The sequence below is a fragment of the Hippocampus comes genome, unplaced genomic scaffold (genome assembly GCF_001891065.2).
Source record: "Hippocampus comes isolate QL1 unplaced genomic scaffold, H_comes_QL1_v1.1 scaffold36, whole genome shotgun sequence".
NCBI lineage: Eukaryota > Metazoa > Chordata > Actinopteri > Syngnathiformes > Syngnathidae > Hippocampus > Hippocampus comes.
Genome location: NW_017805695.1, coordinates 4,371,922 through 4,399,835, shown reverse-complemented (window position 1 = coordinate 4,399,835; position 27,914 = coordinate 4,371,922). Strand labels below are relative to the sequence as shown.

At 39.7% G+C, this 27,914-nt stretch overlaps 1 protein-coding gene across 2 annotated transcripts in view; it reads left to right on the top strand.

The window, feature by feature from the left end:
- The window catches only part of dntt (deoxynucleotidyltransferase, terminal), a 69,375-nt gene extending 48,245 nt beyond the window's left edge, over nt 1-21,130 (top strand). For both annotated transcript variants that reach the window (XM_019881927.1, XM_019881926.1), the window contains one exon: nt 20,826-21,130. In XM_019881927.1, coding sequence (XP_019737486.1) covers nt 20,826-20,912 — 87 coding nt within the window. In that variant the 3' untranslated portion in view covers nt 20,913-21,130. The remainder of the gene's footprint in view (nt 1-20,825) is intronic.
- The last annotated feature ends 6,784 nt before the right edge of the window (nt 21,131-27,914 follow it).

Sequence of the window (27,914 nt, the reverse complement as noted above, 5' to 3'; positions counted from 1 at the left end):
AAAAAAATGACAAAATAGGCCATTCATTGAAGGTGCGCCTCATAATCCAGTTCACCTTTTAGTGTGGAAAATACGGTAATGTAATTGTAATAAAATATTAAATATTAATGTGCAACAGGGTAGAAAAAAATCATGAAATCTGTTAATTGATACAGATATGAAGTCTTGTTGAAATCATTAGTATTTGTCATCATCTGATTCATAATGAAGTGTTCAAATGAAATAAGGGTAGACATCTTTTGAATTGCAAATTTATTTTTATTTGTGTGCTGTTACTATTTTTTTACGAAATGTTGGATGAACCTTGGTGACAAGAACACAACAGTAAATCTCAATGTTATATGTTCTTAGATCCATCCATCCATCCATCCATCCATCCATCCATTTTCCGATCTACTTTATCCTCACAAGGGTCGTGGTGGGTGCTGGAGCCTATCCCAGCAATCTTTGGGCAGTAGGCGGGGGACACCCTAAACCGCTAGCCAGCCAATCGCAGGGCACATATAGACAAACAACCATTCACACTCTCACTCACACCTAGGGACAATTTAGAATGTTCAATCAGCCTGCCATGCATGTTTTTGGAATGTGGGAGGAAACCTGAGTACCCAGAGAAAACCCACGCAGGCAAGAGGAGAACATGCAAACTCCACACAGGAAGGCTGGAGCCGGAATCGAATCCCGCACCTCTGCACTGACAGGCCAACGTGCTAACCAGTCGACCAAGGTGCCGCCCATATATGTTCCCACAGACTCACACAATTTCTTCTTGCTCAAGATAACTGTGTAGAAACATCAGAAATATTGCTGTAGTCACTCACACCACATATTTCTTCAAATACCCTTTCAAATATGAGAAATTCAGCAGATGGCGTCGGCTCATTCACTTCTTCCCGACAAGCCTAAAAATGTTTAATTTAAAAAGTGATCAGCCTGTAAAGATAGTTCCTGTCATGCAGAAGTTCGTCGCCCCCCCAGGCGGAGAGCAGAAATTAATATGAAGCTCTCACTGTCAAATTAGAAAATCGAGGATGTGGAGTGCTCACAGCTCTTTCGACCCACCCCCCTGTGAGCAGTGGATGACTGGACAATAACAGGGCAATTGCACTGGGCTTTGGGGAGAAAGAGTTCCGAAGCTCCCCTCTGTTTCCAAGCTGGTGTGATGTTTGAGGATAGAAGCTGGTCATGAAAAGGATTTTAAGTGTGCAGGGGAAGGGGAGGAGAGGTTTAATTTAGCGGCTGGTGGCACATAGGCCCTCAGGGTTTCACTTATATTGTAAGAACCACACACCTGCGCGAGACCATTGTGACAGACAAGCGAACTGTGGAAGGTGTCCTCTAAAGAGTCAGGTGTGTGAGGGAGCTTGAAAATTAGCTGCTGCGAGTTTACACATGAAGGTGTGGTCCCTCGAACATTTCCTGTTCGCGCCGACAAACCTCTCTTCCTGTCTGTTCTTATGAATTTTAATTACAGTTCAATTAACAGAGACATATGAAAAGACCTGGAGCAGCTGGAGTTTCATTGTGATATACTGTTTCAAGGTCAGATGCGGTATTTTTTTTTTCAATTCTTACATTGATGTAGAATCTCAGCAGAAACATTCCACAGCAATTACAAGTTTGTGCAGAAGATGTCTGTTTTTTTTTTTTTTTGTAACCATGACAGTGTCCATCACAGGCCATTGGGTGAGAATCCCAATATCCAACTTTAATTTTCATTTCCATATGCATTAACAAACCTTAAAATTGTCCTGTTTGTTCCCCAAATTTAGAGCTATCAGCCATGGAAATTGCGGGAAACCGAATACTAAAATAAGGCATGCACCCAATTCTATTTGGTGACCTCATTAGAGCGAAGCGCTAGAGGGATAGTTTATTCCTCCCTTGCTTCACATGGCTGCAAACAACATCTTGCATTTAATTAGGTACACATAGTCATCAGCATTATAGTTTTCACAGTACCTGTATATAATATCCATGTGGAAACGGAGTACCGCAGAAAAGAAAAGCAGGTTTTGTGTCACTCCACTTTTTATTCAGATTGTATTGTTCATTATTTATATCACATAACTGATCAATTTGTTTCTGTTCTTAAACTGAACTAAGGAAAGTCAAAAGTCTCAAATGATGATCAATTTCGTTTCAATCCCTGAGCTGTGTGGTATTTCAATGTCTTTGTAGGCCTCATTTAATCAGGACTGCAATAAATGCAACATTATCCAGAATAATCTAGCTGTTATGTTGTGTTCGTCATAACAAATCAATTGGTTCTTAGAATGTATAATTATTCAGCTTGTGAAAATCCACCGGTTACAATGCAAAAGTCGCACCTGAAAATGTCAGCGTCGCAAATGGCTTCCTCTTTGGTCTGAAATTAGTTGTCATCCAATCATACAGTAATAAAGACGTAAACCCCTGATCGGCAGATTTTCGAAAAAAAAATAATGATGAAGATGAATTGTCAGATTGAAAATATCTCAGCACTACAGGATGCCTGCTCCCGATTTCTAATCTCAAACATTCCAGCTTCCCTCCACCTGTGGCTCGAAGATAAGAATGGGAAATTACAAATTACATCATCCATTTGGATTGGTAAATAGGATTAAAGAAATTGGACTATTTCAACTGTTGCAAACGTTTAGCCTTGCAATGTGTGGTGACAAACTCAAAACAAGCGTGAAGCACACCCAGCAGCCAAATTTAGCAGCTGTTATAATTGGTAGCAGGATACTGAAGTGAGAAGCTCTTGCGGGTGACAGGAGTGCTGCTGTGAAAGATTAGAAGAAAAAAAAACGTGATATCTGAAATACCGCTTATTTTTGTCTACCAATGAATTAGAGTTTTGACCACAGTTGATTTACCTAAAAGAACATACAAAACAGGGTGACAATAAAACAAACCACTATTTGATAGGTGAACTCATATCTTATTGCCTTTCAATTGATATGTACACCATTTCACAGAGCTAAAATTTTAGATACTGAACAGCTGTGGACTTTTGAAAAAAAATCCCATGATGTCACTGTTGTCCAAACAATCCCTTTTCGCAGCCATGCGAAAACAATGGCAACTCCAGCGATAGTCAGTGTTCCGACAGAGCCAAGGGAATTTTTAATTGCCGTGTGGTCAAATCTTTGCATCTACCAAAGCCACTACTTTTCAGGAAAGGCAACAACCACAAAAGCAGCATATTTCTTGAGTTAGCAAACAGTGTCTTGTTCAAGTTGGTATTATAAGAAACCCCCATTGATCTCAGACACCATCACTGATTGGTGTGTCCCAGTGCATCCTAGGATGTATCTCACGCAGCATATTTCTTGAGTTAGCAAACAGTGTCTTGTTAAAGTTGGTATTATAAGAAACCCCCGATGATCTCAGGCACATCACTGATTGATGTGTCCCAGTGCATCCTAGGATGTATCTCACACTTATTCATTTATGCAAACACATCTATGTCCTCCCTCCCCTTGAAGAGAACACGCTTCTTCTCTTCAGCCAGCCAACCAGTGACACTTATGACATGAGAACAAATATATGGACTTTCATTTTCAAGATACAGCAACTGCATGCGGTGTTGCGCATCGAGTTCCAGAAACAATTAAGGCACTTTAATGGGGATTAATGGAGAATGTGAAAGAGCAGCTGCATAAATGGATTGGCGAAAAGTCATTTCAAGACTGGTCAAAGCCCACAGCCTGATAACCAGTCAAATTATTTGATTACGTTTGGCAAATCTGAAATAATCCACATCCGGTGTTTGTGTCATCCAAAGTCTGAAAGGAAAACACACTGGCGCTAAAAGGACGCATGAAGAAGAGGGGTAAATACAATTAGTATTTTAATTAAACCCTTAAGATGTATTGTTTGCATGTAAACAGCCTTTGACCTTTACACTACAAGGGAAAATAATAGTGAAAACTTCTCTTCCATTGACAACTTTTGTTTTTTGGCTATTCAATGTTATCGTTATTGTTTGCCCAACAGATTTCTTCTGGAAAATAGAGCATATTCATCGCATAATGTGCGCATTGTAGAATGTGAACACACAGAACCACCAAAACCTCATTGGCAAGAATTAGTCAAATATTAGTGACTTCACAATCAAATTCTGATTTTGATGGACTGGTTCAATGGCCCTTGTTATTGATAAGCCTGTCCAGACATTGTTGATCAAGGTGAACATGCTGGATAAAATATACTTGGATGGGAAGGACTACAGTACTGGGTTGCTTGAAAAGTGGGGAAAAATCCTTGATGTCATAGCTCCATTTGTATCTGCCGTGTCCTGATTGACAACCTGTGAATGTTGCTAAGCGACAAGAGTCACGGTTTCCTGGGCTCCCATTTTATTAGCACTCTAGCATGAGGCAATACCTGACCTTTATCATACACAGGCAAAGAGGGGCAGATCCCTTTAACATCATAAAATTTTCTCGTTGGACTGGCAACATATTGTCGGTCACTTGCCAAAAAATGGAAACTACTGCATAGGACAAAAGGATCTGATCCCAGTGGTAGTGATGTCTTTGGGGTTAAAAAGTGCAAAATGTAATGAGAGAGGTGAAGCGGTGTTGCAGGATGAGTCTGAATCAAGTTTATCTCTCATAACAGAGGCAAAATGCGATCCATTATTGATGAACTGAAAGGCAGAAGGTTTCAGGACTGTCTGATGCTGGATCATGGCTTGCCTTGTCTTCTAGCATTAATTGACACTGAGCTGGCGGGTGCACAGACACACTTCCATTCTGGGCTTCTGTTTCAGTTTGGCCCATGCATGATTTATTTAGAGGAACACTCGAATGAACAATCACTGGGCTGGTTCAGGCTGATCTTGCGGTCACTGTGCAGCATTGGTGCGATTTGACTCTACCAGGAAAGTGAGCAGACGCGGTGTCTTGCTAAGAGGAGTGCTGACCTCAGACATGTTGTGACCTCCGACTTGACAGTTTATTGTGACCTCAGCGCTCATGTTGTGAATGAATATGACCTCCAATAGACTTTCCTGGAATACATCTATCCATTTAGTGTGTAAATTGTGCACTTTCGCACTCAGAACTATGTTTTTATTTATACTTTACTTCCCCTTACTGCGTGAGTAAAACAAATGGAACATATTTCGGAAGTTGAGTCATGCTGTAATCAACGTACTGTCAAGGCTAAATGCGAAAACATTTTCTTTGGCTTTTAAAAGAAAACCGTTGTGCAAAGTTACATGGACGCAAGCGTGCATGCACAATGTATTGCGGGACGGTTACTATGGTTGGCTGGTTTGGAGTGCTAAAAACTACTCTGATAATGCACCATATGCTCAGCAACACATTAAGCATTTCCAGTGGAAAGGTGTGGATTGTTGTGTGTTTTCCCGCCTGCGCCTGTTTCAAGCTACTGAGACACCATCTGGTGGAAAAATAGCCTAATTTTTTTAGGTGTTTGACATGGCAAGCTTGTATAAAATGTATATTCAGTTTGGCTACTAAGTACATGCTAACCAGGTGACTGTCATGCCACCGGTGAGATTTCAACACAACAAAATCTATTCATACCAATCATATAACACACAAGTGTTTCTGAATTGGTATTTTTTTCAAAGGGTCCTGCACAGTAAAACAGATTGGAGACCCCCGGTCCTTGAGCTGTCATGGTGTTGGGGTTTGTGTGCGCTAAGTTGTGGCAGCATCCAACACAAACTGTGGCAGGGTTTACTTTCTGAACCCGAATTTGACACCTCTGTCAGATGGTTTTTGCATTTTGGCCATTGATATGTATTCTTCCACAGAACAAGGTATTCCACCCTTATCCAAGTGTTTCCATCAATGAAATGAATCATCTGGAATCGTGACGTGCTCGCCACATCAGAGTGATTGTGACAAATGAGATCACTTCTCTCTGCTCATTTTAAAATGAGTCTGTTCCAAGTTACTGCCCTGAACTATTGTGATGAGATGGAAAAGAGCCTGAGCAAGAGCTCCACAAAAATTCTCTCCTACAAAAGCGTCTTCCTCAGAGACTCTTAAATCAATGGTAGTGTAAAATAAATTGCTATGAAAGGGACTTTAACATTTTTGTTGAAACGATCTCAGGCTGAAATACCTACTTTCTCTGGAAAAAAATATAATATATATATTATATATAAATATATAATATAATATAATTTTGCTGACTTTGCTCCCCTATATTCCACTGGCGTTATCACGACAGCATCCAGAGATCTCTAAGAGCGGAATGAGCCGACTTAAAGGCACACATCAGTTGACGCGAGGTATTTCTCGCTTGCAACTCACAGCCCGAATTCTTTTAACCTCCATATAGAGAATACCCATCATGTTCTTGAAAGCGCCTGCTCCCTGTTCAACAAACCAGTTAATTATTCATGAGCCTCGGTGCAAGAGAGAAAGTTAATTTTCTGCTATCATTAGAGGAGTGTGCCGTGTGGCTCCAAATGAAGGAGGGAGACAATATCCAACTGCAAGCTTGGTTGTCAATCTTTAAGCCCTTTAATTGTTAGCTGCAGAAAGAACAGCTTACCTGTCAGAGTTGATTAATTAACATACAGGCAATATAATCAACATTTGCAAGTGTTTGTTGTGAATGACACACAAAATAACAACAACAAACAAACAAAAAAAAAAACGTGTAGTTTGACACGTCTGTAAGTGAAAGGAGGGATGTTGTTGAGTGTGTTTCCAGGGGCGTCAAAGATTCGGTTTAAAAACAACATGATAAATATGTAATTAAAATAAAGTTTGCTCAGAAAGTGGGGCTATAAATAGGCGATTGTGTCACAGGTGCCGCCAGAACGTGCGTGAACTGGAAAGCATTGTTGACCGTGATGCTAAATTCCCATTACCTGTATTATGTATTGTTAATTCAACTTAATTGCCAGTCAAGAGAGTCCCAGTACATATCCCGTATCACTCAGGAAATACTCAAGTCCAAGGCTGTTTAGTCTCCTGTCAATCATTTTATGAAAACGACATGTGAAGTCGAGGAGCTTTGAACTCCGGTGTATTCAACAAATCGCAAGGCTTGAAATAACTTTTTTTTTTCTTTGAGGTGCATTTTTGCTCATCGATGACACATTTTGAGGAGCAATTCTTTTTTCTGTTAATCCCACGGACCCGAAGCAAGGATTTTAATGAAAAAAATCCGACAATATAACAGGGGCGACATGAATGTGGGACTGCAGATATGAAATCTTTTCATATTCGAGTATTCTACGAGGGAGCACGGTGGCCGACCAGTAAGCATATTCGCCATTCTGAGGTCATGGGTTGGAATTCGAGTTCCGGCTTGCCTGTGTGGAGCTTGCATGCTCTTCCTGTGCCTGCGTGGGTTTCCACAGGGTACTTTGGTGTCCTTCCACATTCAAAAAACATGGCAGGTGAATTGAATACTCCAAGACCTTCTTATACCTTGGCATTGGCTGGCAACCAATTCAGATTTTAGCCCGCCTCTCGCCCAAAGACAGCACACCCTGGACCCTTGTGAGTTTAATCATTTAGGAAAATGAATGGGTTGATGGAGTATCTTACCTAAAATTGCAATGAACAATCAAGTATTAGGATAAAGAATATTTGGAAGAATCCAAAAGAGGAAATAAAACACTTTGCATCAGAGCGAACAACCACTTGCAGAGCTTCCAACAAACCGAATCTCACTTCCAGAGCAATGTGTCTGAATTTCCATGTTTAAAATTATATCTTCTACTGCTGTGGAAAAAATATGGAACAACTCCTGAAAACTGTGGAAAATGAATTAACCAAATTAAAAGACTGGTTCGACAGAAATAAACTATCTTTAAATTTAACAAAAACTAAGTTTGTTATTTTTGGTACGAGACCTATTAAAGACCAAGTTAAAATAAAGATAAATTCAATTGAAATAGAAAGAGTTTATGAAAATAAGTTTCTTGGACTAGTAATAGACACCAAACTATCCGGGAAGCCACATATTGATAATGTTAAAAGGAAAATATCCAAAACCATCGGGATACTCCATAAAACTAAGGATGTGTTGAATATGAGTTCCTTGTACACATTATATTACTCATTATTACTCCCATATATGACCTACTGTGTGGAAATATGGGGTAACGCCTGTAAATCAAACACACTCCCTGTCTTAAAACTACAGAAAAAAGCAATCAGAATAATCAATTGGTCTAAATATATCGAACCCACAAATCCACTATTCATCAAATCAAATACAATGAAATTCTATGACCTGGTTGACTTCAAAATTGCCCAATTAATGTATAAAGCACATAACAATCTCCTTTGTCAAAATATCCAGAAGCTTTTTGAAATCAGAGATAGTTGTTATAATCTAAGAGGTATTAATCAATACAAAAAATCCAGAACAAGAACAAACATCAAGCAAAGGTGTGTATCAGTAATAGGAGTTAATCTGTGGAATAAGCTTGAGATGGATCTGAAAATGAGTAAATCTTTGGACGAGTTCAAAAACAAATTCAAAACATTAGTACAAAAAAACTACATAAAACAAAGTTAAGAAGATAAATTTTACATACTGGTACTTATAAAATATAGTAATACTATGGTTTGTTCTTGTTCTGGATTTTGAACAACTTATTGAATGTATTCAAGAAATGTGGTATATATAATGAATATGAGTTATTTGATATAAAAAGTAGAAAGAATAATGATACATATATACAAACCGAAAGGTGTATCAATAGGTAAGCATAGTACACAAAAGGGTAAAAGTATTTGATGAAATTTAGATTTCTTCCTTTTCTTTGGAAATGATCAATATACATTATTGCTCAAAAAGGGGTAGGACTAGATAAGTTTTATACTTCTTCCTACTCCTTTGAACATATAACTGTGATGATGTTTGTATTATTTACTTTTACTTTTATTTTCCTTTCATAATTTTTGTTTGCACTTTGTCATGTTATTGTATGTTTTATATATGTTCAATAAATAAACACAAACAAACAAACAAACAAATATCAACAACAATACTACAATACTGTAGGATAGTTATTATAGTCATTTATACAAGTTGGATAGCTATTATAGTAATTTCTACACGTGGATAAAAATAATTATTCATTCTGTTCAATTACACAACATAATCATTACCGGTACTCTATAGTCACGGTTGTTAAGAAATTATTGCTTGGGTATTTTATAAAATTAAAATGTGATAAAACGGAGACTGTCGTGAATGACACTTTTCACCACCAAAATGTGCGTAGAAAAGTGGTTGAAAAATGTTGATGACTGTTATCAATTATAATCAAAGTTTTGATATGATTCACTATTTTACATAACAATCCTCAAGAAGAATTTCAAGGATATAAGAACATTCTCTCAAATTCACACTTTTTAAATGATGATAAACATTAAGATTCAAAATTTAAGATGTCAGTACATTGTCATAGATTTAAAAGACAGGACAAAGTGGCCTCAATAACAAAACTGATCGTTTGTCGAGCAGCCAGGTGTGCAATGTGTTTCCCGTGTGTGCGTGTGTGAGCGTGATCCCACCTCCTCCTCACAGAGGCAATTTTTCCAATCCCTCTGGTATAATCCCCAACATTTGCCACCACTTGGTAAATTTCCACGTCGTTCCGGATCCACTGTGACTGGAAAACAGGTGCAGTGACAGAGAAAGCGAGGGAGCATTTACAAGGGGAACCTGAAAAATGGTAAATTCGAGTTCGAAGCAGTGAGTTCATAAAAAGGCACTCAGGTCTGTGAAATATCCATTCTTTGTTTTTAAAAGCTTCTCGTCCATTGCATCTCAAACCCTTTATCACAATCCCAACTCCCAAGTGCCACAGCAATGACCAATATTAAATGACAGTAGTAGGTTTTTATTCCCAAAACAAATAATTACTCTAATTGTAAATCAGTGTAAAATGGTGTTGGAACATTAACACCGTGCTTACATACAGAAAATGAAAAAAAAAAACCCTGTACTTAGTGATTCAATTCAAATGTATTCCACATACAGGTTGAATAAAAATTGGACGCAATAAATGTTTGAAAACATTTCTAAATAGGTCACGATGCTCGGGACCGGCCCTGAAATACCCCGGCCGTTACCATTTTTTCACGGAATTCCCGATGGCCGTGCCCACGGTAACAGCGTCACTATTGCAACATAAAAATTTCAATTGTTTTGCAAGCGTGGATAAAAATAAATGCTCATTCAATTGAGACACATTACCAAATGTTAATCATGCACAAACTTCCAATGTTTCGTTCCAGTACGGACTGAAAACATCAGGCTTTTTTTTTTTTTTTTTCCATTTCTCTCATCGTTATGGCTGGCCATTCATTACACTGGGGCAGCCAAACGCACCAAACAATTTTCATTTGCAAATGTTTGCTCCTCCACAGGCGCAGAGAGCAATACGATTTGCATATTTTGAGTTGGGACCCCTGTGTTTCTGATGAAGAATTCATTATTTACTGGAGCGCTGCCTGTTTTACAGGCTGATTAGTAAGCCAGGGAAAGTTGGGCAATGACAACAATATTAAAGCCGTTTTATAAGCAGCCATGTTTTATGGCTCTTTTCCTAATTGCTGGTGTGATTAGTGAAGTGCGTGTGCCCTTCCAGTGTCTGTCTCTGCTGTTTGACCTGAGGTCTTGCTGAGTGCAAGACGAGAGAACGGAAGAGCTGCGGCTGATCTTTTTTGGAGGACACGTGCGTTATCGACATCCCGCTTTCTGTGTCCCCGAGAGACTTTTTTTCTGCTGTCATCCAAAAAAAATTGAAGCACTGTACCTTTTTTTCCTCGCACTAATGATGAACAAGAACAAGTGTGAATAATAGTATTATCTGATTTGATTAACCGCAGTGTTCGAATCCTAAAATTGCAATAATTCCTATTTGGCAAAAGTGTATAACGCAGTTTGAATTTCGCTTCTTAAAATGATTGAAATTGATGCTTTTAAGGTCCCGCCTCATGAATTTTTATGAATTTAGAAGGAGTTTATACAAAAGCAATGGTGTAATTCCCAACTGCATAATATGTAGATTTTCTCATGGACCTTACAATCTTCTTAACATATTGTTTCATTACTACCGTGCCGTGTTCAAAATGATGAACGACATTGTCTTTGTAAAGTCAGATTATTGGCTATTGCTCTTGTATTTGATATCATTATAAAGTCCAAGTGTCCATAATGCAGTGGCCGGTCTGTACAGTGCAGTAGACCGTATATAAACTGTACTGCACAAAAGTCTTTTACCTTTAGATTTCCACTTTTGCCAATGGCCAAATAGTCTTCTATAACTAGATTGGCACGTAGCAGCGCGCGGACCTCCAACCAGACAAAATAAAATCATAGGGCTGTGTATTTGGGTTTGTTTATCCAGCTCTCTGTTTGTTAGCTGTTAGTTGTTTGTTGTCAATGCTTGATCCACTCTCGCATGTGTCCACGAATGTTATGACTTGGTCATGTGCAATAATGCTGACGTCGAAGTAAAGTATGTCTTATCGTTTCATTTATAATGAAAAACTTAGACAGGGTTCACTTTTTTTTCTAGATTAGCAAGAAAAAAAGCTCTCACGGGTGAGTTATATATATCCACGCATACAACCTCTTGCCCCAAATCCCTTGGAAAATGCTGCAGGTTCTACAGTATACACGTGACCCTAATGAGGTCAAGTGGTCTTGAAAATGGATCAATGTTCAGAAGCTGATGCGTTAATTTATGTGTTGGATCAAGGTTGCATTATTTTCTCACCACAACCAAACCACAGTGGTTCGTCTGAAACCATACAGTTAATAGGCTTCATGTGTTAGTTTAGAATTACTATGTACATTAAGCGGGTTCACTGTTGTATACTGTTTTACCTCCACATTGTGCCTTCAACCTCAAACGTCCAACAATTTGGTGTCCCTCAGTATACGGGTAAATAATAGTTTCCCATCGCTGTAATTTGGCTACACTGCATGAAACTACTGTGATTCTTAAATTGAAGCATAGAAACTCCTCTGAACTCATAAAGACGAACAGTCAAAAAGTGGCTCGATAGAGCTGCGAAGTCAAACCATCAATCTTTTTTTTTCCTGTAGAAAATATCATGTCCTTGGCGGCTGTTACACATCTCAGGCTCAGATTGACCTGAAAATGTCTCCTGGAAGAAGTTCATTGGTGTTAAAAAGCTGCACCTCTTAACCGCATGCAGACATTGTAAAACACGTTCAGTCGGAATCGGGTCACTGTTTGATTTCATAATTCAGCACACGCCCTGCAGTTTGTCCCAAATTGCACAAATTAATTGTTCTGCTTTGCCGCAGCCCAATTTTGTGCCCTGGCAGAAACAGTCTTGAACAGGGGTAGGCAACTCTGGTCCTAGAGGGCTGCAGTCCTGCTTGTTTTAGAAATTTCCCACTTCCAACACACATGATTTAAATGAACAGCTCATCAGCAAACTGTAAAACCCTGATCGTAATTTTAATCAGGTCTGTTAGAAGAGCGGCGGCACGGTGGTCGACTGGTGACCACGTCCGCCTCACAGTGCAGAGGTCTATTCTGGCTCTGGCCGACCTGTGTGGAGTTTGCATGTTCTATCCCGTACCTGCATGGGTTTTCTCTGGGTATTCCAGTTTCCTCCCAAATTCCCAAAACATGCATGGTAGGCTGATTGAACACTCTAAATCAGAGGTCCTCAACCGCCGGTCATTTGGTGCCGGGTCGCACAGAAAGAATAAATAACTTAGATTCCTTCCGTTTTATTCATTTCGGGATCTGAATGGTGTTTTATTTAGAAAAATGACCAGATTCTCTGTTATATCAGTCTACAGAATGTCACTCTTGACGCAGTTGAATGCGCGCTTCTCGGTCACGTGAAATAAAACCCAGGAGCTAGCAAAATGAATAAAAAACAAACTTTGAAAAGTTTTTTCGGGAAGGGGAAAAGGCACAGCCAGGAGACAGAAGGGGAGCCTATGACGTTCAAGAAAAAGAAGGCTACATTTAATAGTCAGTATCAAGAGTCCTATTTCAAATACGGCTTTATCTCAGTGGGAGATTCACACGCACCAAGCCTACTCTGCATAATCAGCGGCGATGGTGAGTCGTATTTTTCATGCACTTTTTATTTGCGGCGTATCTTATTTTGAAGGCGCGTTTAAACATCACCATAGCACACCGGAGAATGTTGCGGCCGGATAGGAAGTTCGTCCTGTCATGATTTGTGTTTATTATTATGTTTTGAAAATACCACACTTTTCATGAAGGTCATATCCTATTATATTGTTGTATCTATCCGGCCATAAAGGCCGGTCCCTGAAAATATTGTCTAACATGAAACCGGTCCGTGGGGCAAAAAAGGTTGGGGACCTCTGCTCTAAATTGTTCTTAGGTGTGAGTGTGAGCGCGAATGGCCCTGCGATTGGCTGGCAACCGTTTCAGGGTGTACCCCGCCTACTCCCCGAAGACAGCTGGGATAGGCTCCAGCACGGCCTGTGACCCTCGTGAGGATAAGCAGATTAGAGCGTGTCTTGTGGCTGGATGGATGGAGAATGAATTGAAGTTGAATTTGACTTTTATTTGAATCACAGTGGAGAATGAATTCTCACATCTAGCTATAGGGAGGTACCAAATGATAGGCTACGTTTGTCGTAAGCATTCACCTTACTGATGATAAGATGCGTGTTCAGTACTTGGAGAGGAAGTAACATGACGCAAATTATCAACACTGTTTTCCTGTTTTCATTTTGCTTTGATTTTGCTGTATCTTTATCTCTGATCTGTTTTCTCAAATGCGGAACGTGGTTGCGCATAAACCCTATTCCCCAACAACAAAATTGTGCATAGTGAAAATGCAGTGTGGCTCGTCACTCTAGGATATCATTAGCCACAGTGGCTGGTGAGCAAAAAAGGTCATATCAAGCCTTAGCTGTGAGTTTCTATACTGTCGGAGCGCAGCAGACAGTGCACGGAGTGCATTTCTGTATTAAAATCGATACTTGTGCTTGATGAGCGAGGTCCAGACCCAATTGATACTTGCGAGAGTTTATGTTCTTTCGATACCACAGAATTGACAAGCCCATGACTAAGTCAAAGCCTTTCTGACTGTTTTGCTGATCAGCTTTCCCAGTTTTTTCTTCTGTCTCCTTTTTTGTCATGCTTTGATGTGTCTGTGGAGTCAGTCGGGGCTCGGGCAGGCAGCCATGTCCATCTGCCCCCATCCATCAAGCTATGGGGCTGGGTGGCACACAGAGGGTGACGGGTAACAGAGAAGAGGCAGATGTTTTGCAGGGACTCGTATGTGTTCACACCCACGAGGGACTTCATTATGGGGAGGACAGAGAAACATGTAGCTGTTTAGCAGCTTATTAAGTCAAGGACACAGTAATCCACATTGCTTTCATTTTGGTCTGGAATGTTGATGGGATGCACATGCTTAATTTTCTTTGTAGTAAGTAGTAATCTCTGTTTAATATGGAAGTCAAGGTGATGCAGACATCCAGCAATTCAATACTGTATCTATTCAGCTAGCCCCCCCCCCCTCCCGTTGAGGACAGCAGTTACGGAGTTGAGGAAGTTGACGACGGCTGAACTTCAAGACCGACTAACTGATGTTACAATCACTTCCCATTTCACTGAGAAAAAAGAATTAATGAGTTCACATGTGCTTCACTTTTTCAATAGAGAGGTGTCATCAAGCTATTCCATATGCACAAATCAGTTATTGTACACTTTTGTTTTTTATTACAATTTACAAGAGAGGCGGCACATTGGAAAAAACTGATTAGCACATCTGTTTCACAGCGCAGAAGTCATGGGTTCAGGGTTAAAAATTTTGAAATTGTTTACCTTTAAATTTCATTTGTTTATTTTTACTTCTTACTGAATTGATATTGGAACATGTTAATTGACATTGAATTGAATGGCAACCAGAAGAATCAAATCAACTCATGAGATTCTTAACAATGCCAAGCTCTACCCTAAATGGCCAGATTGCTTGTCAGTCATTTGTTGCAGGCCACAAAAGTGATTGGTTGGCCTTCCACTAACTCCGCATGCAGACATAAGTCAGTCAATACGTTTGCCCACATGCAGCCTTAAATATTTACCCTCTGCACCAAAGGCACCCAGCCAGTAAATATTGAATATGAAGAAACATTATTTGGCAAAAAAGTCCAATAGAAGTAGATTGCTGCATATGGCAAAGCACATTCAGAAGACTGAAAGTGTAACCTGTTTTCACAACTAAAGTAGGTGATTCATGGTCACCACATCTATGTCGGAGATGTTATTTCCTTTATGAGGCAAAAAAAAACTGCTCTTCCCTCCGCCAAGGAGGCTATGATGTCGCTTAAAATATTGTCCAGCATATCCACAAACACATATTTCAATTTTGTCAACTACCGTATGAAACAATGCACAAAGCATATCCAGCTGGTGGTGTGAATTTGGTGCTGATGGAAGTTAGAATTGACCTGAATGGAGGTCTTTGCTTGGCTGAATATAGCATTCCAGCGTGAAGGTAAGTCTGTATCACCTCTCAGCTAGATACTTTAAAATTAACAGCTGCTGTTGTTAACCTCCCTTTGACACACCACAAAGAATAAACAACATCAAACTCAGTCTTCCTGTGTATGCCCAAGGCGGAAAAGTTTGAAACACATAAGACTTAGGGACACACAGTGTTGTGCTAAGCAAATAAATAAGCACTTCACAAAGGTATTGTGAGGATTTTGGGAATGGAGGAAAGTGAGAAGTGCACAAAAGAAAGGACTTAAGTTCTGATCCGTGAAAAAGGCTGAAATGGTAATGTTGAAAATCTCAAATGTGTTTTCCCCTATAGCTGGATGCCCTCAATTGTCCTGTCTTTCTTTTGAACAATAGGCTCTGCCATGCATTTTCAAAGAAGTGGATTTACTGCAAATCACATTAGCCATATCCAGGACCCCCCCCCACACCCCCACCCCAAGTTTTCTTCTACTCTGCCATCCAGCTCCAGCCTGTTATCATCTACAGGTTCAGTGTTGTGTTGCGTGCCGCACCATAAATTACAATAATACGTACGCATGATATTTGATTTGAGTTGTCAGACCAATAAATGGGCCTGAGGTTATACGCAAGGCAAAAACTAAAGGCTGGGTGCACCACTTAATGTCCCCCAAGATGATTTCACTATAATATAGATGTTCCATTCCATAACAGTGTGGGTTTTTAAAAAAATGTGAAAAAAACAAAATTTATTCGTCCAAATATTTTTCATACACGAGGAATTGAGATAAGCACATAAAGAGTAAATATTTATCAATTGACAGAGCAAACTGCGGTTTGAAGAGGTGGCCGTTTTAGGGTAATACATTAAATTACAGCTGAGGACTTATTTTTCTCAATCTGGACTTAACTTTTACTGCTGCCCCCAAAAAATAAAACAAAACAAAAAAAAACATCTCAGTCTGACAAGACTGGAAATGTGGAAAGTCAGATCACTAGAGAACTATCACCTTCAGAATTCAAGTGATACATTTTTCATCAATGCAGTCACACCTTCAGACATCACACACAGTATCTTGCCAAGCACTGAAAGATCCTCTCTCAATGTCTGATCTTGATGAAAGACAAAAAACAAGAAATGTAAGCGGGAAACATATTTAAAATAACAGTGCTCATACTTTGTGTTATGTTGCGCGGTCAAACTTTTTTAGTTTTTATCTATTTTCTTTTTTACTATTATTATTGTGAAACAGCTGGTGGCTCATATGGATGGCAAGAATTACTGAGATTCTCAATTATTGATCAAATATGTCAATAGATGGAAATAAGTCACAGTTTTCACAAGCTTTGTTTATACAGCACATTTCAGACACAAGATATTTCAAGGTGCTTGACATGATTAAAAGCACAACATTTAAAAGCATTACAAGAACTGAAGACAGCAAGAAAAAGATTTTTGAAAATGGAAAAATATGTCTCATAGGCATAGAAAGAATGAATAATTTGTAACTTGGACTTATCCTCCTGACTACCAGGAAAAAAAATGTTGTCCAATCACATTTATTTTGACATTCCCCAATCTATGTGAAGTAAGTGGACTCCTCCAAAGAAATTTTTGAAATCCCACTACATTTTTTAAACAGGCTCAAATACACTTAAAACAACTCAAACAACACTTTAACGTGTTCATAAGAGTCTTATAATTAAAATGCCAACAGCATTTCAAGACAAAATGTGGTCGATAAAAAGTATTACTTTTCCTCTTCCCATAAAAAGTGCTTGCACTGAGGGAAGCCATTTTCTTACTTTTTCTAACCCCTACAAATTTGGTATCATTGGAAAGCACTGAATGTCCTCTTTTGAGTAACAAAAGGAGTTAATGCGATTGGAGGCACTGGGTGGGAGATATTTAGGTTCACAAATGTCCTCTACAGAGGACAAATTTGAACTACTGGTAGTCAGGAGGTTAAAAGCATTCATGCTTGGGGCTAGCTTCATTTTGGCATCTTATTCCATTTGTGTGCAGCATGACAGCTAAATGGTGCTTCACAATGTTTGCTTCACACTTTGGCACGCGTCGGCATACTCCAAAGGTCTTCTGGGTTGTAATCCCATTAGCATTTCTTTCATATATTCAAGGACCAAAGTGATTTTTGAACAATCGTGTAATGCACAATGACACCTTTTAGGCTTCACTGCTTATAATATTTTCATTCCAATTCTTGTTTTGGATTTTTGATTTTGAAATTACTGTCACTGATCAAATCTTGTCGAGAAAGAAGTGTGAAATTTTATTACACCTGAGAAAAAGCATGCATATGCGAGCTGCTCACTCTGGGGAATCTTTGAGGATGAGCCCTACCATTCTGCAAAGGAAACTGATTTGCAACTCATGTATCCATAGTCGTGTAGTTCCGGCAACTGCCTTGATACTTGTTACCTGAGGTGAGGGCGTGTCAAAATCAAACAGTAAGCACTTTCTCTCCCCCACGCAAGAGATATGTCTGTCAATTTTGCATTTCATTTTCTGCCCCTTGGGAATAAATTCATTGACACTCCTCCTTTTGAGGTAGGATGTTAACCCAGAGGCTACATGCTACCCTCTACTTGGATTTGGAGGTACTGTTTCGCATCCCCAGAGCTTCACACTCATCTATGAACCATCACAGCAAACCATCAGGGCTGCATCATTGTAAACTGGTAAAAAATTAGATCCTCAGGCCACCACTTTTTTTTTAAACACTGAATTCACCTACATTTGGTCCATGAAGATAGCAGACAGAGCAAGTGACACAGGACACCCTTGGTGGACTCTTAACGTCCATGTGGAAGGCGTTCAATATAAATGGTGCAAATGAAAATCAAATTTCAATTTTCGGCAGTTGGCGGGCAGCTCATCTAAAACTAGGGAATGGCTGAGTGCCTTGCTGCATCGATGTAGGCCAATCAGATGACATGGTTGACGCGGCCCCGCTCGGCCTCAGATGGCCGGCGCTTTCGAGCGCTTATGATTTTATTCAGTTTTGATAGGTTTGTTCAGCAGTTGTGTGTGGTTTTTTGTTGATCTATTTTTTGTTTTTGAGCTTACAATACATGTATAGGGCAAAGGGGGGAAAAATACACTGAATGCCTGTATCTGAACCAGAGGTGCAATTCAAGAGCTTCACTGCATATACCTGGTTGTACTCACAGCTTTTTGCCTCATGGCCAACCTGTCCTTTGCATTATCTGTAACAAGCAAGGCGGGTGGACTTGCATTTCTCTCTTGGCTGACAACTTGTTGTTCCCACTTACTGTATGTCTGCCTTGAGCTGACAGCTTTGCTTCCTGTTCTTTTGGCTTTGCCTCCCATCCTTTTTGCACATGTCAGGTCCATTTTAGCACTTGAAGGCAGGATGTGTCAAAATCGCAGCTCATTCTCTCTCCAGGCAGTCCCGTTCCCAAGGTGAGTCAGAGCTCATCAGCACTCTCATGAAGACATAACCCCTCATCGCCTGGCATTGGTAGACAGCCAGCTGTTAATAACCTAGTCGTGTTTTGTCAGGGAAAGTGCTCATCTCATCGGCGGTAGCACAAGTGCTTACAGCAAAGTGTGAGGAGGAGGAAAGAGGATGCAAGGTGCGAATGAGCTAAATGGTCTAAGTGGGAGAGATACATGTGACACGCTTTGACTATCATGTAACACACAATAAATTCACGACAACATCTAGATGAACAAATACTGTGTACATAATGGATATTTCCAGAATGGTGTGGAGATAGTGAAGTTGTCATCACAAATATGATTGATGGGTTTGAGGTGAAAACATGCAAGGTCGTGGCCCTCGAGGACCGGAGTCAGCCTTCCCTGCTATAAAGTCAAACCAAATACATTCTTTCAAATACATCCTGTTGGTGCTATTCCGCAAAGACACAACACCTTTGAGGCCAGCGTAACGACGAGTCTTGAACGCAAACAGGACAAGGACTTCTTTGTATTTTCTATTGATTAAAGAAGAAAAGTATACAAGAAAGGCTTCTCTTTCTTTGTTTGTCTTAATTTCTCTGTTTGTTTGGTCAAAAAAACTATATCGCTTCTTGAGCTGCCTTCATTTGTCTCTCATGTCCAGATCACTCCTTCTCCGCATGGTGCCAGTCACGTGACGTTATAACAATTAGTTCCATCAAAGAAATACTCTTAACATCCTACAGTATATATTAAACAAATGGAATCTAACAGTCATAAAATAGTAATGATGATTATTTCAACTTAGTTCTGAAATATGCCAATTCAACATATCGATAATACACGGCTTAAGGAACACGCACACAAATCGACCAATATTAAATTAGCACCTCCATATCCTATTGACAAAAATACCACAACCGAATCCATTAAATCCGACCCCACTATGCTGTGGTGTGATCAGCTGAGGTGCCATATATCTTGCATCTGGTCCTGCCAAAGCTGGTCTGCTGGGTGATTCAACCCAGGCCAGCAGGATGGCTCTGAAAATGAAAAAAAAATAGACAGTGATCCCGCAGCCCTATGGCGTGTTAGGAGATCTATAATTTCCGACAGTCTGTGTATATAGGCTGAGTCCTCAACCCTTGTATTGGATGAGGAAGCCAAGGAAAATGCAGCCTTAGTGTGGGGCGCAGCAGAAGGTTGGGCAGACAGCTAAGGTTGTTGTTTTTACATACCTGTCAACTTGGACGTTTTCCCTGTATTTTATACGTTTTTTTATCATTTCAAATAATGTACGGCGTATTACAACTTTTATACGGGGGGGAAAAAAAAATCCAAAATTGTGAACCGATCTCACAAAGACCATTTTTGCTCAAATCCAGATCATCTGACCTGCTGGTAGCCAACGACAATGCCGTCGTCGATCGCTACTATTGTCACGGCAAACCAGCAAAAGCAATCCTCAATCGTATATTTTTTTTCATCGCTGCGTATGGTCGGATTGATAAAGCATGATGTGCGCATGAGCGGTAAGCCGTTGTACGAGTTTTTGTTGCTTTGTAAGGGGAATCGTAATCATTTATAAGTGCAGGTATTAGCCGAGGTTGACATGTATGTTTTTATTTTGGCATGGTTATGGCCAACAGCAGAGCTGAGCAATATCGCAGTATTTATTGCAGAGACCATAGAAATGTTACTATTGTGCCAATTCTCCCCTGTCGTCATTCAACCTCTTTTAGGAAAATATTTACACTTATATATACAAAAAAAAAACCAATCAAGAAATCACAAATACTAAACTTTAATTTTAGGTCATGCTTTGTTTTCGATCCAGTTGGTACAGTGTATGTCTGTGGGCATCTGGTTTCACAAATTCCCATGCATTTCTTTCCATGCCACTGACTTTGTATTTGTTTGTCTCCTTTGTAGGGAGAGTTCCTGACAGCTCGGAGCGAAGAGGACATATTTGCTCATCTGGGTCTTGAGTACATCGAGCCTTGGCAGAGAAATGCGTAGGCATCCGGTGCTCCTTGCGATCTGTGACACTTGACGTCGTCGTCTGATGCATCTGCTTTCAAGTTTCACTTTTGCTTTTTTAAAAAAAAAATTTTCACATACATTTGTTCATTGATGGTCCTTTTTGTTGTTTTTATGGATTAAATGCTTGTACATGATTCATAATGTTGCTCGTTCACTCTTATCAGGAAGAGAATAAACACTCTCCGTTCAAAGTTCTCCTCTCTCAGAGTGTTGTCATGACGCATGCAATACAAAAGGTGATTGCATGCCTACAAGGGAGACCGAAAGAAGAAGGAGGCAGAAAGAGAAATTGAGGTTGGGGGAGACAGGAAACAATGAAATAGAGGGGTGAGGGCTTGTCGAGAAAAATGTTGCAATCACTCTCTCGGCAGGAAAGTGCTCAGCGTGAAGCAGAAGCAGGACTCGTGGGAATTGAGTGGCGGGTAATGAGCTTCGGATAAAGAGCCTTCTGTGTCGCCATTTAGCCTCCATTTCGGTCTGCGTCCACTGCACATCATTTCGCTGGCATTCAATGATCCAAAGATTTGCGCTTCTCCTGAACAAACGAAACATCTCAGTCACATGTTAAAGCAAAATCTGTGGCAAACTGCTACAGTGTTAATCCAGAATGAATGTATGTGTGAGGTGGTCGAACTCTATCGAGCTATCTGTTTGTCCGTCTCCATATTTTCACGGCTTATTGTGCATACTGACTCTGATTATAATGTGCGGATTCAAAATATCTGATCACACATGACAGTTGGGCAAGAAAGCGTCACAATTTAAATTGCGAGCAAGAAGTTGCCTGCATCGAAGTGCAAATGGCCTTCGATCCTAAGCATTAGTTGAGAATGTCACATGTACCCTGTGAAGTTCACCAGATTCACTTCTTGTGATTCAACACCTCTTGAGCAAGGCGCCTTAACTCATCCAATTGCTCTGCTGTGACGGGGAAAATGAAGTCGTTATTTTTACTGAGTTTTAATGATTCATATGTCTCAATGTTAATATTTCTCCATTTTAAGTTGGGTGTCTGATGACTCAAGATGACTATTTGTGGCACCATGCAGAAACTGATGACAAACACTTTCGACTGTCCAAGCTGTGGGAAATAAAATTGCAAATTGATCTGAATGCATCATTGAATTAGATATTACTAGAGTGATCATTTTGGCTGTATCAAGATTATCTGGAGAGGTGATGAGAAGAGCTGGTTTCTTTGCATTACATAGCTTTCGGAAAGCATCTTATGCAAAATATAAATGGACATTTAAAATTTTGCTGTATCTTTTTTTTTTCTTCTTTTAAACAAAGTGTCAGGAAAACTGCGTGTGAAATCTGATTGAGTTGCATGACAACAGCCCAAGTCATGAAAGCAATTTTCAATCCGTGACAGTCGTCTGGGACAGCCTTCATTGGTTCCATCATTTTCCACATGATGGTTTTATCTATGTTTACTGTTAGCTTGCAGGAATTCTATTACCAATCACTGTCCAAATGTCAATTCATTCATGCGCTATTTTTTTTCTGAAGTTTCCAATTGTAAAACCACACACCACCTGTTTATTCATGACTTTCAGTCAATCGCGTGCCCATTTTCGATGCAAATTGTCGTCTTTGGCTTTTCAAAGACTGACATGCATAGCCACCCCCCCAACCCTCATTTTGATTTCTGAGGTTTTAGACCGAAGATGACTGGAGTGTGACAACATGATAAATTGCATGAAGTCATTTGCATGTAAGTCTTTTGCTGATTTCCCTACAAAACAATCATGTCGTTGGCGATTCAGTCCGTTTTACCTTTCTATACATGCAATCATATTCAATTTGCAGTGTTCACTCACACTGATGTAGCAAAGACCCCTGACGTTTGATGCATACATTATGGCACCGGAGGTCTGCATTTGAAACTCGGATTGTGCAGGCATTTGCAATCTTTATCCTGTGGTATTTCCCGCTCCTGCCTGACCTTTTGATAAGCATGCACACTTATTTTACGTGGCGGTGTAAAATGACATATGGCCGCCCCGCAGCTCTATTTGTCACTGCAGATATTACATGATTGACCGAGAGAGATGATGAAATGTTGACAGTTTGCAGTGATGGAAAGTGCTCAAAGATTAATGGTATGCTCTTTGAGAAGGACACATGCACTCAGGGGAACATGCATCAAACGAGAGTCCTCTCCAGAACAAACCTGAAGATTCCATTAAAAAAAAAAAAAAGTGTTGCTTTCCCATCCAAAGTTATGTGACAAAAGGTCAAACGAAATATGAGTCCACATCAAATGCAAAAATGTCTTGTTTTGAGTGCCATCACAATACAAGAGCAGGCCTGGTTGTTCGTACGGCATGCACAACCTTTTTTTTTTTTTTTTTTGCCTCCTACCCATTTTGATTTCTGATGTCTGAGAACAGGGGTGACTGATGTGTGACGTGATAAATCTACGCCTTAATTATGTTTTCAACTTTTGTTTTACATTTTCAAGCAGTCCTGAAATATTACCAGTCACCAATCAGCAGCCACCTCCCACTGTGTATTTTGTCGTGAATTATCTTCAATACACAACTAAACACAACTTAAGCCGAAACTAAATGAACTGCCAAGAACTAGCTAAAGCCAAATGAAGTTGCATCCATGACGAATGGGTTATCATTTAGTGAATGGATAGTCCATCACACTTTGCCTCTCAATGTCAAACAATAAGAATAAAATGCAATCCTATTGCTACTAATCACCAGCCCGATGCTATGATTCCATTTTCAGGTGATTGAACTTTTTTTTTTTGTTTAACTAAATCTAAAGCCATGAATAAAGGGGCTGTGCATGGATGTGGTGAGTAGTAGGGCATATTGATATTGTGATGTATCGTGTCATTTTCTGTTATGATATAGCACTGATGCATCAGCATCAAATATTGATCAACACCGCATAGAGAGCAATGGGAGTTGTTGTTTTCCTTGCTGCTGAAAAAAAAATGCATGGCTATTATTTCTTCGTGGTGCATTGGGATATTTTCTATGACATTTCTCGTAGATGGCGAAGATTCCCTCCGTTTGGATCCCATTCAAAACTGTATTATTGACCTTCTGTAAGGCAATGCCCATGTTCTTCATCATAGGCTTTATATTGATTTAGTTTTCTATTTTTTAACCATCATTATGAGATAAAAATGTCTGATTTGTATTTGAAATATCATAAACAATGCATTATAGAATAATAAAGGAAAGGATATTGATGAAAAGTATCACTTCTGATGTGATTACCATGATATAGATGAAATCGTGTTGGAGGGTGACTGAAATGATGATGATGATGATGATGATGATATTTGCAGTGCGGACCTAGAGTCATGAACACTTTTTGTTCAGGGTGAAGCCAGGAAACAGGCTCAGCGACTACAAGAACATCCTAAAAAAGTTGGCAGTCTAAGTATAGCTTTAATGCTAAGTTGTCAACATTGGCTACGGTGTATTCGTTCAATAATGAAACAACCAACATTATAAATAAGAGATTAAACGTTTGTTCGAAACAAAACCTAGATGAATTCTGAGCGGAACTGCTCAAACAAAGCTTCTTTTGTTTTCGACAAGAAGACAGTGATTTATTGGCTCCTTCTGTTGGGGCTTTAGTGCACTTTGTTGTATTCCAACCACCACAATTACACCTCCAAGACAACCATTACCTCTTGAAAGAAAGTTAGGGTAAAGGTGATGGCCTGGCCAACCATGTCTCCGAACCTAAACCCAAGTGAGCCTTTGTAGGATGTTCTCAAATAGAAGGCGGGCGGGGGGGAGCACAAGGTTTCTAACACCCACCAGTGCTGTGACGTTGTCATGGAAAAGTGGAAGTGGGTTTTAATGGCAACCTCTCTGGTTCACTGCATTCAAAATCGGGTGAAGATAGTGCTGGAAAAGAATGGTGGCCACACAAAATATTGACTTTTTCTGCCCAATTTGGACATTTTCACACAGGGGTGTAATTCAAGGCTTCTGACTTCAACGGCTATGTGTTGAATTATCTTGAAGTTACAGCCAATGACTACTGTGCATTGCAGCAATGTGTCAGTTCTTCAGCATTGTCACATGAAAATAATGAAGGGATGGGATGTATTCACTTCAATGATATTCTGGGATATAAAAAGTAATATCGAGTGGTCTGAAGTCAACTTAGCTCTGTTCAACAAATGAGACCCTGGTAATAATTTCAAAATGTTCTTTGCCATTAATGCGACCTATAACCTGTATAACTCGATGGAAAAAATCCTTTAGAGGTGATATTAAAATAATAACTGAAATAATGTGGTTGCACAAGTGTGCACACCCTCTTATAATGGGAAACGTGGCATTCAAACTGTCACACTTTAAAACGCCTCTGAATAACCGCAAACAAAGGTATCAGGCAGTGAATGAAGTCATCGTGTTTCTAAATTTGGATTCCGAACAAAGACTCATCATCATGTAATAACTCCAGTAACAGGAATCCATCCAGTTTGAAGCAAGGCAAGTCAGTGTGAATGAATTTGTCAAGGAAAGTTGAATGAACAGGGAATGGCAGCAAGCAGGACAGGCTTTGCCAAGTGGAACGAGACAGAATGAGAAAAAGCTCGCAAGCAGCTGTGTGGACATTCAAGCAGGCACGAGAAGACCCTGGAGCATAAGGAGAGAGCAATTACAAGCATGAGGTAGTAATACGAGCAATAACTTTGGGAATGTCGCTACCACGCTGACAGTGTGTGGACGGTTATGGAAAATATATTGAATATGCTCTAAGTCATTTTTTCAATGCTATTGAAAACCTGCGATTGGCTGGCAACTGGTTCAGGGTATACCCAGCCTATTGCCCGAAGACGGCTGTGATCGGCTCCAGCGCGTCCAAGACCCTCGTGAGGATAAGCGGATTAGAAAATGGATGGATGGATACTATTGAAAACAACATTATTTCAGTTCGTATGTTTTGCACTCAAAGTGTCATACCTACATCCGCCTGTCTTGGATTATTGGGTCCAGAGGTCATAGTGCACCAGCAGACCTTGCAGCTCTTTTTTTTAGGCATTGTTTCATTAAACTTTGATTGTGCTTTACAAATTCTGCAGTTGTCGGTGATGTGAGCAGGAAAAATAATCAGAATCATGTTTCACGCTGAACCTTGGTTAAGGGCTATGTCACTCTGGTGGATAAAGAGCAAATTAAGTTAGAAATGCTCACTAAGGGTTGTATAATGCCAGAGGGCGTTCAAATCTAGGCCGACAACTTTTTACACTCCTCAAAAAGTGTTTATTGTCTGGGTAACTACAGAGTATTGTCACCCTACTTAAAAGAAATTGTCGGGCAAGTGTCAACATGAAGACAAAAACCTACAAAATAAATTCAAGTCGAATGGAGACAAGATAACAACACAAAATGCCCCTGAACAGTTGAGATGAGCTCGTAATCTCAAATCACATTTTCTTTCACGCGCAGTCATTGTCTGTCTTGATGATTGCTTCTATTTTATAGATGAGGAAGTGTTTTCACTGGGGAAATTTCAGTGCATCTTTAATTGTCCGTCTCGCACAAAACGAGTTCTTGTCCTAATTTATTTGGCTTAATTTATCAACAGGCTCACTTGGGAGCTTGAACCTGCATTGATTTCTGGCTCTGCAGTGATTATAGCAGGAGTGTTTCTGAAGGTTGGACAAGAAGTTGCTTCCTGCTGTTGTAATGGTCTATGTTGCAAACACAGACTGTCACATAACTCGTCAATTTGAAAAAGACGTGCTTATAAAGCTAAAAACAAACATGGCTCTGTCTTCTGAAACACTCTTGATCCTGGCCACTCCCCCTCCCGAATGAGCTTGCTTCCTGTTTGTTACTTTGACCAAGCTGCAGTATCGTAATCACAGAAGGATCTCAAAATATGGATTTTTTATCCCCCCCACAGACACTGTTCATTACCCGCCTGTCCCAAAGTGCTGTAAAATAACAAGACAACTGAAAAGAGTGGCTATAAACTGACATATAACTGAAAATGACGAAATGTCGATTGTCTCGCTGAAAGTAGGTTTAAATGCCACGCTGCTCTCAGATGACCAGATATCAAACAAAATATTCATCTTTGAATGTGTCTGGTGTGAAGGGAAATTGATTTCATGCTTTCTAAACAAACGGTGGATCTCGTCTTTCTTAAGTGCAACTCTCCTCAAGTCTGTCCGAGACCCAGAAGTCGTCTCACACCAACATATTATCGAACATCTCAATTGTCTTACAAGTACTTTGAGGAGCAACCATATGGGAGGCTCTATGGAGGAGCTATAATCATATAACCACTTTTGTTTCCTTTGTGGAAAAAAAAATCTGATTTCAAAAGTACTTCCTGCTCTCTCATACACAAAACGATCGACCTCGTCCAATGGTGTTCCTCCACTGCTGATTTGGTGTTCAAGATGCTGAAGATGTTGAAGATGCGATGAAATACAAATTGAAATAAATAAATGGGATAGTTGCAGTTCTTCCTGCGGATAGAACAGACATAAAGTGACATCAAGCTTCAGTCGCGGTCGTAGAATTATTAATGTCATCTATACATATACACATATATATATATATATATACATATATATATATATATATATATATATATATATATATATATGAGCGAGCGAGAGAGAGAGATCAGTAAATATCACAAAGTTTCACTCAGTAATGTAATATTTTTTCAGTGCGGCTGTTTTATAGTGTTTACTACTAAAATAACAAGGTTTCTTCTCCAAGGGCTCAAGGGGCTCTCCTTCGATTCTATGGAAGCAGGAGTCGACAATGCATTGAACTTTATGGCCCTTGTCTTGAGGTCTGCAGGCTACCCTGAGACAGCTGGAGGTAATTCACTTTTTCTCCATTTTGGTGGCCATCAACAGCTCATGGGCTGATCATAGCAGGGCAAAACCTTTAATCATATTCCAACGTCTTCACGAGTATTTCTGTTTTTTATCACAGGTTATTGTGTGGTATATGATTATGG